Below are 13,353 nucleotides of genomic sequence, written 5' to 3'. Positions count from 1 at the left end.
TTAAAACCTTTTTAATTCAACAATTTTGACTTTTTTTTTTTGATTATGATTTCACAAAGGCTTTCAAAATTGGTTCAACTTTTGGTCTAATACAGGTGCAAGAATGGACAGAAATGAGCCAAAGAACAGGAAAATTCAGGACCAAAAAATGCCAACACTTTGTAGGTTTCCTTAATAGCCTTTCCCATGAAAGATGTGACATCAAAATAGTAGTGCTATGGCACAGCAAGAAGGGAGATGGCCTTGAAGTCACAAAGATCTGGCTTTAGTATTCTCCTTAGACACATCCTAGGAAGGATGACATTGGAAAGGTCAATCCTCAGTGCCCCAGCCAGTATTTTATGACTCTAAGTTAAAAAACAGTTGCTAATCTTCATTAGTAGAAGAGCTTCTACCACTAATGATATCATAAGTCCAAGAAAACATTCCCCAAACCTAGAGTTCCTTAATAGCCATCCCTATTAAATATGTGGCAAAAGAAAAAATTTTAATTATTCAAGCAGTTACATAAGCATTGTGTGTATGTAAATATGCATATGTGTAGCAAGAGATATATAGACATGTCCTATTATGTTGGTATTCATTATTCCCAGAACTACGAGGTTATACTCTGTTTGGCTTTGGTTTGATTATGATTTCACTTCTGGTGAAGGTTTACCAATGCAGATCAACAATAATCCTGCAACTTATATTAAGGAGCTACCTGGGAGTTAGGCTCCTCGTTATAAGTGGCATCAAACTCACAGCCAAAACTCTTTAGGGGGAACCATATTAAAAAGTAATTAATTGGTAAATATTTGGCAAGTCAAAAATGAGAAGTGTGTTGTTAATTTATGGTTTTCTAAGTCAATATGTAGCCTGTATTTCTATTTGAATTTAACATTTTTGATGCAAAAAAATAAAAGCTACTATTCACTAATAACATTCACTAAGGAGAAGACCCACTCATAAAATTAGATTCCCCGGGATCCCTGTGCATGATGAATGTTAATATCTGTCCCCATTTATCTCTTCACTATTAAAAGCTCCAAAAGAAAGTACTAAAAGACCTTTCAGTAAACTGTTTAAATTTTTGCAATTTTTAATGATCTCTTCACCCTAAAAAATATCACGTATACCATTATGCCCCAAAATTTAATTCCTGATTAATTCTTTGCTTCATTTTTCAAGATAAGTCCCAATTAAATTCCAAAACCCCACCCTATTCATTTTTCCTATGAAATACATTTTGTTTCCCATTTTAAATTTATTCACTTTAATCTTTTACTGGTACCAATCATTATTAAATAACAGCTTTCTATATTAAAAAAATTCAAACTGACTCATTTTTGTTGAGTGCTATGAAATTGATGGGTGGGGTATTTAATAGACCCATTCCTGGAATAGTTGAACAAAAATAAGAGTGATTTTCAGTAAAGAACAATGATTATGTAACTGCTTAAATACTTTTAAATATTTCTATTTTTTCAGAAATTTAGAATTTATGTTTATATATTTATACATATATATATATATATACACACTATCAATCTTATTAGTGAATAAGACTGACAAAGTATTTTGCAAACTATATATTAGCTTCTAATTCCCAACTGATATGATCTATACTTCCTTTTTACACATAAAATATAAATGTTTTTATTTATTTTAAGGATGACTATAAAGTAATATTGAAAACTTTGACTTTCTAAATTTTGATTTCTCAAATGTAAATTACTGGCACTTAAAAGAGTAATTAATCATTTAATGAAAACTGAGAATGTAAAGCCTATGTTTAAAACATAGCCTTTATTAATACTGCCCACTGAGCTTCATTTTTATTTTACATTGAAATACTTCTGCTTTGCTAAATAAAGACAGAAAAGTGCATTTTACAAGAGTATTTTTTTGTTTTTAATTCTCTGCGAAAATGGAATCTGAATCACAAGTTCACAATGTGGTAAGATGAAAGAAATTTCAAGAAACAACGATTTTAGTAATGCTACCCCATCACTAGTGTTTAGCTCTGACTTTTTGTTGTTGTGAATCATAATATCCTGATATACAGTCTAGAGCATCTATGTTATTACTCTACAGCATATTAAACACAGAAAAGGGGGTTAAAAAACCCCCTTTCAATGTACAAACATGAATAAAAAATTGATAAAAAAATCACTTTTATACATAATGTATAAGCAAACTTTTAAATACATGGTTTTGGAAGTATTATTTACAAAATGTATCAGTTTGTGGGACAATCCACAAACAGAGCATACATAGTTGCTTTACTTTATTGTTGCATCTCAACTTTGGGAGATATAAATTCATTCGGCAGTATAGCAAACATAAAAACTGTGACATAGAATCTTAAGGGCAACCAAAAAAAATTGATCCTCAAAACAGTTTAAGTACTAGGACTGCCAAAGTTTCAAAACAAGGACATATTTTAATAATCCAGATGCCTGATTACAGTTCTATACTGATGAAGATTTAAGAGACAGACCCACTTCATATACAGGCAAGGCTATTGGATACAACCTCCTGTAAGAGTTACAGCTGAGAGTTATGTTTAATCGAAAGAGCGAACTAACCTAGAATTTTATTTTTTTCAATTTTATTAATATTTTAAAAAATACATAAAAATACAACATCCAATGTCTGAATAAATATATTTAACAAGTTGCAAGATAATACCTTATTTTACACAAAAATTTCAGCTTTAGAAATCTTGTTAAATAACTTCATTGTTGTTATATATTTCATTTTTGTCTTTTTGTAACAAAATAAAAACTCTGAAATTACATAGAAAAAAGACAAAATATTTTTGTCAAGGAATAAGATAGTCCACTGAAAACTTATTCACAATTCCACTGTAAACATTAATAAACATTAAAATATTTGCATAATTGTGTGCTCAAAAATCCTATAAAAAGTGGAAGACTTATTACAACGGTAGTTTTCAGTCAACTACACTTCCTTTCACAATTTATTTTGTCCCATTTACACCTTTAAAACTGGGCACACTGCTGAACACATACTTTGGCAGTTCTGTATAGCAAGTGCTTCCACACAAAAGAACCAAAAAACAAAAACAAAAACAAAACAAAAAACTACTCACCAAGAATTAAATATATCTTGGTGAAAGTGCAGCAGTAACTATTCAGCTGGATAGTATTTTGATGTTTGTGTGCACTTGCTTGTCTATGATTTCTATAAAACACCTGAAAACTTTGTTAGACAATTTAAATTTGCTAAGTGCCCTTTCTCTGTATCAACAAAAACATAAACAAATATTAAGGGGAAAAATGACGACAAATATGGCAGATTGCCTAACCTTCAATTATCAATCAGCTTATTTTTCTTTTTTTGCAACAGAAAGGAAAAAAAACAAAAACAAAAAAAAAAAAGGTTGGAGGGAGAGGAAGGGGAAAACGATACAATCCAGCAGTGGAAAAGTGTACAGGATATACTTGGCAATGTTAAACCAGTTGAGTGCTTTCTGTGGTTGTATTTCAGGGTTTAAGGATTTATGTCCATGGCAGCAAACTGCTGGGAAGGCAGAGAAAGTATTTATCACCTGCATTCTACAGCAAGCACGTTTTGTGGGGGAGATGATGATGATGGACTCATTCCAGTGTCTGATGAAGCAGATGACATTGAGGCCCCTGCATGAGACACTGTGGAATAAAAACGAGAAACTTAAAACAACAAAGAAAATTTTTAATGTTAAATTAAAATAAAATTTCTAAACATGTAAAATACTTCAACCAATAAGAACTTTTTAAAAATGTTGCATATGAAATGATTTTGCTTAAATTTTCAGAGAATTTTGCAAGGGGGTGGTGGTACTTGGATTTTGGTTGAGAAAAATCTTATATAAAAAAATCACAAGATGTTACAGGAAAATAGTAAAAGTGCTGAGAAAATAGTTTATTTGGTGCTATTCAATGACACTTGTTGCATTTAGGAATGGTGCAAGTTAGTTAAAAATTATACATAGATCCAAAAAGGTACTAAGAAATGCTACATAATGTTATTCTTCCTTTTTACCACACTATTCCTTTTACATTCCTTTTTTTCCTTCCTTTTTGCTGTTATGCTATTTCTTCAGCCTGTTGAATTTCTATAACTCCTTTGCAGCCCACTTCAAAAGTTTCACCTTCCTAAGAAGAAAGTCAGAACTAACTTTCCCTCATCTTAACTCTTGCTTTCTATCACTCATGGTACTAATCACTATTCATATGATAGCTGTGTAATTAACTGTACACCAAGCAAGCCTGTGGTCTCATAAATGTGAATATATATATATTAGTATGCATGAATACATCATCTATCAATTCTCTCTCATACCTATTATGTTATCATTCCATTTTCTTTCCCTTCTGCATATATGTCCTGTGATGATATTCTTACATTATCTCTATGGCATAATTCATTATGTGGAACATTTTAGCATCACTATGATGACTATTCCCTCTTCATTGCCCTTTGGGTAAAATTTCATATCTTTGAAGACTGTGGCATTTCATGGTTTGTAGCCATACAAAATGACTAGCATAATTAAAAAAAAAAATTTTTTTTAAATAGAACTTTCTTATTATGAGAAATAGGGAGTAATTAAAGGAACTGTTCAATTTTCCAAAAAGTAGTATTGGTCATTCTCATTCAAATGTTGAATTCTGAACTTAGATCGCTATTCATTTGTAATGTTTGTCCACAATGCAAAACAAAAGAAGAGCTCTTTAGCTCTATGGATAGTCCACCCAAATGTATACTGTGGTCTAGAAAATGTTTTACATACACTTAGAATTCTTGGATGTCAACGAGAAGGTTCAACAGTGTTCTCGGACTTGATGCAAGTATCACAATACTATTAAAAAACATGAGTAGAGGGGGACCTCAACCTTCTATGAGGAATCCAGTTTTCATTTAAATGCTGTGCTGGATAGCCTCTATAATAGTGACAATAATCACATATCTCCCTGTTTTATGGCTCATTTCATATTAGTGATCTAAAGGTAAATTATTTCTGTTCTTTGATCTTCAGAATCCTGAGCGATTCTAATATATGCACAGAAGACAATTGGAGAAAAGTCCATAAAGAAGGACACCGCTCTACTCAATCAAACAAAAAGTGCTATCTTGTATGTTCTACACCTTTCACTCTAGCTCTAAATGTAGAGCTAGAAGAGATCTCAGAGGCTATCCCAAGCCTAAGGTACACAGGCAATAATAAATAGAGCTATTTTCTCTAATGTCACATCCATTGCTCTTTTCTTGGCTTATGAAATGCAGAAAGATTAAGAATGATGACCAAAAAAGGGCATCAAAGAGAATGAGCCACTGGTGAGGATGCATAAATTTTGTTACAAAATAGAATCTAGAAGTTCTAATGAGCTACCAATGAGCATGGCTTTTATGCGAGGGATAGGAAAATAGGCATATGGGTTGACAGTTATATTATTAGTTGCTTCTTTTCTGATTTTTCTTCTGCCTGATAATTCCTTTTCATTCTACATGGTTGACTCTTCAGCCAAGAAATGCCTGTTAACCAGGGGTGTCACCCAAGGTTCTGCATTTGGTCTCTATACTATCTCATTTAATCATTATCGTTAATGCTCATGAATTCAATTATTATCTCTTTGAAGATGATTCTCAGATCTATTTGTCCAGTCCTAATCTGTCTCCAGACTTCTAGTCTCACTTCTCCAACAGAAAACTGATGTTCCATAAATATTTCAAAATCAGCATATCCAAAAGCGGAACCTCACCCCCACCCATAACTTAACTTCTTTATTACTGCTGAGGTATTACTCCTAGTTAACTAGGCTCACAATCTAGGTGTCACCCTTAACTTTTCACTTTTTCTAATCTCTCATATGTAATTACTTTCCAAGTTCTAACAATTCTATCTTTGTAATATATATGTATGTGTGTGTGTGTGTGTGTGTGTGTGTATGTATGTATGTATGTATTTTCTCTATTTTGATATTGCCACCAACCTGGTATCAGCCTTTATACTTGGACTATTAAAATAGCCTTCCTAGTTACTCACTACTTTAATTTTTTCTTCTGATACAGTTCACCCTTCCACTTAACATCAAACTGACCTTAATGTGCAATTCGAAGCATGTCACTGCCTTACTCCATAAACTCCACTGGCTCCCTATTACCTCCAACTTTATATTTCCTTTTTTCCTTTCCATCCCTCAAAAGTCCTCAAAATTATATCACTTCTAGGATGATCTCCCTTTGAATATTTAAAAAAAATTTCATTTCCATTTTCTTCTAATTTGGAAACCTTGGAACTCTGATATTGAAATTAAATGCTGTCCTTGAAGGTAATAGAAAAGCAGATCATAAAATCTTCATAGATCTTTTCCTTTACCATCATTCTCCTTCTAGATAAACTCTGAAATATTTTCAGGATGACTCTGCTTAATTGGGTCTGTTATTAATCTATTTTTAAACTTCTTTTGGTTTCCAATGCAGCTTAATGTTTTATGAAATGATAATCCTCATGATTTTCCACTATTCCAATTCAGTAAAATTTAACAAACTAAGTTCATATTCTAAAGTGGTATTGCCTTCGTTGGCATCTGTCTCAGCAGATAAGATTTTGCTGGCAATTGAATTATAGTGTTTAAACTTCTTTAAAAAATTTTTAATCATGCAGTGTCCATAACTATTCCTTCATCCAACTCAGATTATTTACTATTAAAAGTTTTTAAAATAAGTCAAATTAGGAATATTTTAATAGTGTGCTATATCTCTTTCTTGTTTTAATTCTTCTAGTTTTTCAAATTAATTTTGATCTGCGCTCTAAGAAGTTGGTTGTATTATAAATAGATAACTGATTTAGGAATGACTCCTACATCGGTAATGACTAATTTCCTGTCAGTTAAAATAAAATTTTACTTTTTGTGATACTATTTGGTGTTCACTGTTGTCTTGACTTTCTTTTTGAAAAAAGTATTCTTAATATATGGGTAGGAAGACTACTTAGTAGTCTACAAATCTTTGGTCTCACCTGTTTCTCATTGATGAACTTCATCTTTCAATCACCTATCTCCCTGTTTTATGGCTAATTTTATATTAGTGAGCTGAAGGTAAAAGTTATTTCTGTTCTTTGACCTTCAGAATCCTGAACAATTCAAACATATGCACAAAAGACAATTAATTGAAGAAAAATTTTTAAAGGAGGACACTGCTCTATTGAATCAAACAAAAAGTGTTATTTTGTATGTTCTACACCTTTCAGTCAACTGTGAACCAACTAGGATGGCAAAAAGAGCTTGAGTCCAAGCTATATAAACATTGGTTGAATCTCTCAATGTAATTTTGCTTCCCTAACTGCATTAGGGACATCAAAGTCACTGAGCAGGCAAAATATATGTTTTTTGAATCTAAAGAATTTTATTTAATTCTGCATAGAATTTCTCTAACTCATTCCTGCAAAAGATGTTGATATAGAAGTTACATTAAATTCATAATGATTTTTTTTGCAATTAGTTATCACAAACAAGCCTTACAATATGATAAGACCAAATGTCCGATGAAATGATATTTCTTCTTGTCTTTGAATGCATAATAAGGTCAATTCCTTTATCTCCTTTTCCAAGGGAAGCCTGTTGCCATCCTTCAATTTATATTAAACTTCCTTTTGCTTTCTAGCTTTGTTGATAAATAAAGTAATCCATTTTTTCCAAATGTGCCTAAAGCCTTGGTCATCATATGCATACACATAGGATAGCAACAGATCTATCAAATTTTATAGTTTAAAATTTCCATTCTTTGGTTTGCCCCTTTTCTGACACTGCTAATCACCAAAAAAATGGATATGAACATCAAAGGACCAGGGTCACTTTGTATTCTTGCTTCTTGGGCTGATTGATAATCAAAGAAATCTGCCACTTTAACGGCCAAGTAACTAGTCAGTGATTTTTATGTTCTAAGACTGGTCCTTGGAAAGCAGACATGTTGCTAGAATTTATAATTATGCTATGATTAATATCTGTAAAAGTGTACATGCTTATCTGTGTACATACTGTATCCATGTCAGACCACAGGTTTCTTGAGCGCAAAGGCTTTTCCTTATTTTGTTATTATAACCCTAGGGGCTTAGTGGTGTCTAACACGGAATAGATGCTTATTAGTAAATGCTTGCTGCATTAGATTATGTTATTACTTGCAGGGATTTGTTCTTTTATTCTGTAGTGGGCTTCCACAAGGCAAAAGACTATTTTATTTGTGTTTTTACCCACCATAAATAAATCTTGACAAAATATTTGATCAATGAATTTTGAAGCAAGTTCTTTTCATAATGAGTTAACTTGCCTTCATGAAAACATTTAAATATTTAAAATTCAGTGTTTACCCAATGTGTTGCTTTTAAGTGACTTATTCCGCTGAATCCAAAATTATGACCCATTTCCATCAACAATCACAACACAATGGCTAAAACTAAAATGACCAAAAGGCAAGCTATTTCAAGCTTACTAATTTCCTAAAACCACCATCCAAAATTATTTTACAAATACAAAATGAATTAGAAGGGCAATAAAAGGAGGAACTCTGGATAACAATTACCTTCTCTATCTTTCTTTTTTAATCTTTTTCTCCTTCTGTCTATAGTTGCCACTTCTGACTTCAATGACATATAATATTTTCTTATTTCCTGCAATTTTTCTTGTAGAAAAGAGATCCTTTCTGTACTGTTCATATTGTCTAGTTCATCTAGAAAAAAAAAAAAGAAAGAAAAATTTCTTGAGATGAAAAACAGTTTACAAAAGAAGACACTTCTATTAGTAATTCAATTCAGCAGTTGAAATAAATACTATGTTAGTTACTACAAATTATTATACCAAACTTAAGCCAATCATCATGAACACAGAATAATTAACAAATGCATGAATTTTCTTTTCTCAGATTATCACTGTTATGTATTTTTTAGTATAAATACTATGTTAGTTACTACAAATTATTATACCAAACTTAAGCCAATCATCATGAACACAGAATAATTAACAAATGTATGAATTTTCTTTTCTCAGATTATCACTGTTATGTATTTTTTAGTATAGAAATGTGATTTCATCAATATACAGGTCTTACAAGGAAGGAAATCTTCTGCCAAAATAGATAAGCAATTTAAAGTCTTAGTATTGCCTAAGATATGAAGAATAACTCCCCAGGCTTTAGATACTCAGTATTTATCAGTAGCAGGAATTGAACCTAGCTCTCCTTGTTTGTTGTTAACTGACCATTCACCACATTACACTGCCTCTTTTGGTCTATTATAATTGCCCAGTCCACAAAAATGGCATGCTTGGACTTTTCAGCTATATATGCAATGAATGTCTCATTCTCTAGCTAGGGTTCACCTTTAAGTCACCATTAAAAAAAAAAAAAAAACAAATATATATATATATATATATATAATAAAGCACATACAGGAAGCACAAGCTTTTAGATTCAAAAATAATGATTATTCACAAGAAAACTATAATACTGAATTTGCTAAGATTCTTGGATGAATGTTTTTTAAATGTTTCTTACTAAGTTGAAAACTCCACTTATATGCTCTAGGGGATGAATTTTGATGCTTGTCTCGGTGTTTGTCCTTGTCTCCATCTTTAATGTGAGGCGACATCATTCTTGCTGGAGATCGAGCAAGCTTTGGGGGCTTTGCCACATGTATGTGTTTTACTGGTGTACATTTACTTGTACTGTCTGGGACGGGAAGATCTTCACTATCACTGCTTTGTCCTATAACAAGAGAAAGAATCCCATGAGAGGCTGTTGACAATATCTCATGTGTTCAAAGCAGAGATAGGAAAAATGGACAGTGAATTAACAAGATCACTGAATAAAGGCCAAAGGTAGCTCTTTCCTCAAGTAACAAAAATAAAGTAAGAGTCTGAATTATGATATTTATTTTTAAAATGACATAGCATTAAATTGGCAAGGAGATAGTGCTTTGCATCATACAGTTTTGAATGCTAATAAAAGCACTCAATGTGGTTTTCATTATATTTATTAATCTATGTTATCAATAGTAACAATAGTATTCATTTAGCCCCTTTTGTAAAGTCTTTCTGAAGGACCAAATTAAACTTTCCCAATAACATTAAAAACCACTTATATTTAACTATGTATATGTGAATAAATAAAATATTTATGTTCTCTGAAAAAAATATGTTCTTTTCTCAAGTGTACTTCCTGGAAGTAAAATTAGCTACCAAAGAGGTACCCTAAATCATCACAAACGTTAAAATAGCCTACTCTCCCCAGCTCCTACCACATAATGAAATACAATAATATTGCAAAGATTTCTTAATGGCTAGAAATAAATGAAAGATGTCATAATAGGTAAATATCTTTGCCTTTAAGGTACTATAGATCGAATGCAATTAAAACCTCTGTATATCAGATTTAAAGCTATAGTCAGTAACACTCATTTTAATCATTAATATAAAAATCCCCCAAAGTGCTAAGCTCTAAAGCAAAAAAGGAAAAAAATTAAAACTCTAAAGTTATGACTCTTCATATAAAAAATATTTTCAAGAATTTTAAGTTTTTATATTTCTATAAAATATTTCAACATATTTAAAAAATGTTATCTACTTGCCACTATAATCAAATATCTACATTTCAACATATTTTTTAATGTTATCGAATTACCTCTATAACCAAATGTAAAATACATCTAAATTATCCTTTCTCCAAACTACAACTCCAGAGAGAGTATAAATATATTCTGCTCACATAAAAAGTTTAATATCAGAAAAAAGTGGAAAGAGGAAGCTGACAATATAATTTCAGAGACTTTAATATTTTCCAAATGTGAACTACAGAGCTAAATTAAAAATAAAAGGAAAAACTAAACATAAGCACACAACAATGACAAATTAATCATCCTGAAAATGTGACATCTACATAAAGGAAGAAACTACAAGTAGGAAGAATAAATGAAAAGGTCAGTGTATTGTATTTTACACTAAGACAAACAGTAAGAGAGTTCCTACCTGCTCCATTCTTTTCATTTTTGATGGTAGCACTTGTTCGCTTTGGTGGACGTTTTTGTTTTTTTGCTAATGATCCACCATTTCCATCACTTTGCCTTTTCTGGCCTAAAGTAAGGAGATTAAAAAAAAAAAAATACACCTATTAAGCATCAATCTTTATTCTATTATACAGTTGTTAATCACCACATGTCTTTGAAATTGTGTTTAGAAAACCAAATGCCAATGAAAGGAACAGATTTTATTTTAAAATATTCTCACACGTCACAGATGAAAAAGTCAAGAGAATTGTCTAGCACATAGATCACACATCCCCAGAAAACACCCACCTTTGTCTCTGATCTCTCTTTCTTGGACAGTCACGCTACAAGTGCTTGATGTAGTGCTGGCTTCAAATCCATTGGCTGACTCGCTCTCACAGAGGCCTTCTTGAGACTCTTCAGCCACACTGTCAACTTCGATTGTTATATCACTTTCACTCTTGATACTTCGAGACTCCTCCTGACTGAGAGCAAGTGGGGAAGCAGCAGAAAAGCCAGATGGTGCAGCAGGGGGCAAGGCAGGAGGATTGGGAACAGGGCTGACGGGGTCAGGTATATCTGTGCCTGCCTCATCAGCGCTATTCTTATCCTTCTCATCCAAGTCATCGAGGTCTACTTCATGACAAACCAAAGTTTCTGGTCCAATTAGGGGCATAATATCTTCTTCCTCTTCTTTCACTGCAACATTCTCGCTTTCTTTAGCATTTGGAAAGTCAAAATTTTCAGTGGCCAGGTCCTGAACTGGTGGCTCTGACTCTGCTATCAATGATGGCATTTCCTCATGTTCTATTTCAGGCTGTTCTTCAGAATTTAATTCCTTAAATTCCTCAGATATGATAGAGTCACTGGTTCGTTCTTCAGACACAAGGGCTGGCACGTCCATTTCAGTCTCAATTCGAATTTTTTTCTCTGGTGATGACTGTCCTGGTATTTTCCTCTTTAATTTTTTTTCTTTTGAGCATGAGTCCATTTCATCTTCGGTAGTAGAGGAAAAATCTTTACTTTCTAAAGAAGAAACTTCTAGACTAAGAGGTTCTATGTAAGATTCACTTCTTGCTTCATCCTGGCTCAGTGGAGAAATCTTTATAGTCTCCAAAGAAAGATCTTTTATCTTGTTTTTTCTCCCTTTAGCTTTAGGAGATTTTTCTGTTTCTTTCTTAATTTCTTCTACTTGCTCCGTTTTGTTTCCAAAAATTTGCACTATTTGTTCACTTTCTTCAACTTCCAACTTCAGGGTTTCTAAAGACTGTACTTGAGTCCTATCATTTTCTTTTAACACACATGGAAATTTTGGATTTTCTTCTTCTATCTTATCATCAATAAATTTTTCACTCTTTTCGAGTTCTTCTAAAATCTCTGGAGAAAATTCTTCATTCACCAAATTTTTATCTGAAGTATCTTCAATTTCACTATCAGAAGAAGCAGAGTCTATGGAAGAAAGATAATGTTATAAAAAAGGCTGGAAATTTCTGTAAAGGAGAATTTTCAACACAAACTTCATATTAACATACAAACTTCTAACATATTAACAATATAAACTTCAATTAAATGTAGTAGTATAAAATCAATGCATATGCAGTAGTTACTTAGTTGTGGAGGGCTTTTGTCTTGTTTTGTGTTGTTTTTAAAAAAACCTGATTTAGGATGTAATATTACTCATCATATCCAAAGACATAATTAACATTGGGCTGTTTACTCCTCAGCATATTAGCAAGATGTTCTGAATCTAATCCAATAGATACTGAACAACATTTATTAGTTATGGTTTTTCAGTGTTTTAATATCTGATTGATAATAGCTCTTTATTTTGAATCAAAGGAATCATTTTTTTATATTAAGCAAAGCTAATCAAAGTTAGTTATCAAATTTAAAATGTAGCTTTTTAGTCAGCAGGTTAAAAAAACTGGCCATCTTTTCTCTTGCTGATTAAGTGGTTCTTTTTAGAACAGAGTCAAAATAAACTGGTAGAGTCAGTGATGATAAATCTTCAGTGACAAAGTAATATACTAGTTAATTTACAATGTAAAACATTTTTAAAAGAACCATGACATCAAGGAGCATAAACTCTGCTGAAATTTAAATAAACAGATTAAAAATACACAAAAACTACTACATCCTTTTCTTAGAAATCTGTTTTAAAGGAAAAAGTTTAAAGAGTTAGTTTCCCCCCTCCTCTTGCTTATGTATCTAAACTAATATTATCCATTTGGATGAAGTAAAGAAGAAAATATATGAGCAGTTTATTAGAAAGAAGCAAAAGAATCACTCAGTTTTTATAAGCTTAAAAGTTACAATAAAACAAGCATCTT

General features: G+C 31.9%; 1 protein-coding gene across 3 annotated transcripts in view; it reads right to left on the bottom strand.

Annotated features, from left to right (window-relative positions):
- Nucleotides 1-2,576: 2,576 nt before the first annotated feature.
- Nucleotides 2,577-13,353, bottom strand: part of ARID4A (AT-rich interaction domain 4A) — an 82,093-nt gene continuing 71,316 nt past the window's right edge. For 2 of the 3 annotated variants that reach the window (XM_031952642.1, XM_031952643.1), the window contains 5 exons: nt 11,333-12,472; nt 11,007-11,111; nt 9,538-9,747; nt 8,569-8,715; nt 2,577-3,656 (listed from right to left, as the gene is read on the bottom strand). In XM_031952642.1, the coding sequence (XP_031808502.1) occupies nt 3,553-3,656; nt 8,569-8,715; nt 9,538-9,747; nt 11,007-11,111; nt 11,333-12,472 (1,706 nt within the window). In that variant the 3' untranslated portion in view covers nt 2,577-3,552. The remainder of the gene's footprint in view (nt 3,657-8,568; nt 8,716-9,537; nt 9,748-11,006; nt 11,112-11,332; nt 12,473-13,353) is intronic. The other variant, XM_031952644.1, reaches the window with a different exon arrangement.

Source organism: Sarcophilus harrisii, chromosome 2 (genome assembly GCF_902635505.1).
Source record: "Sarcophilus harrisii chromosome 2, mSarHar1.11, whole genome shotgun sequence".
In the NCBI taxonomy this organism is placed as follows: Eukaryota; Metazoa; Chordata; class Mammalia; order Dasyuromorphia; family Dasyuridae; genus Sarcophilus; species Sarcophilus harrisii.
This window is presented reverse-complemented; position numbering and strand designations above follow the sequence as displayed.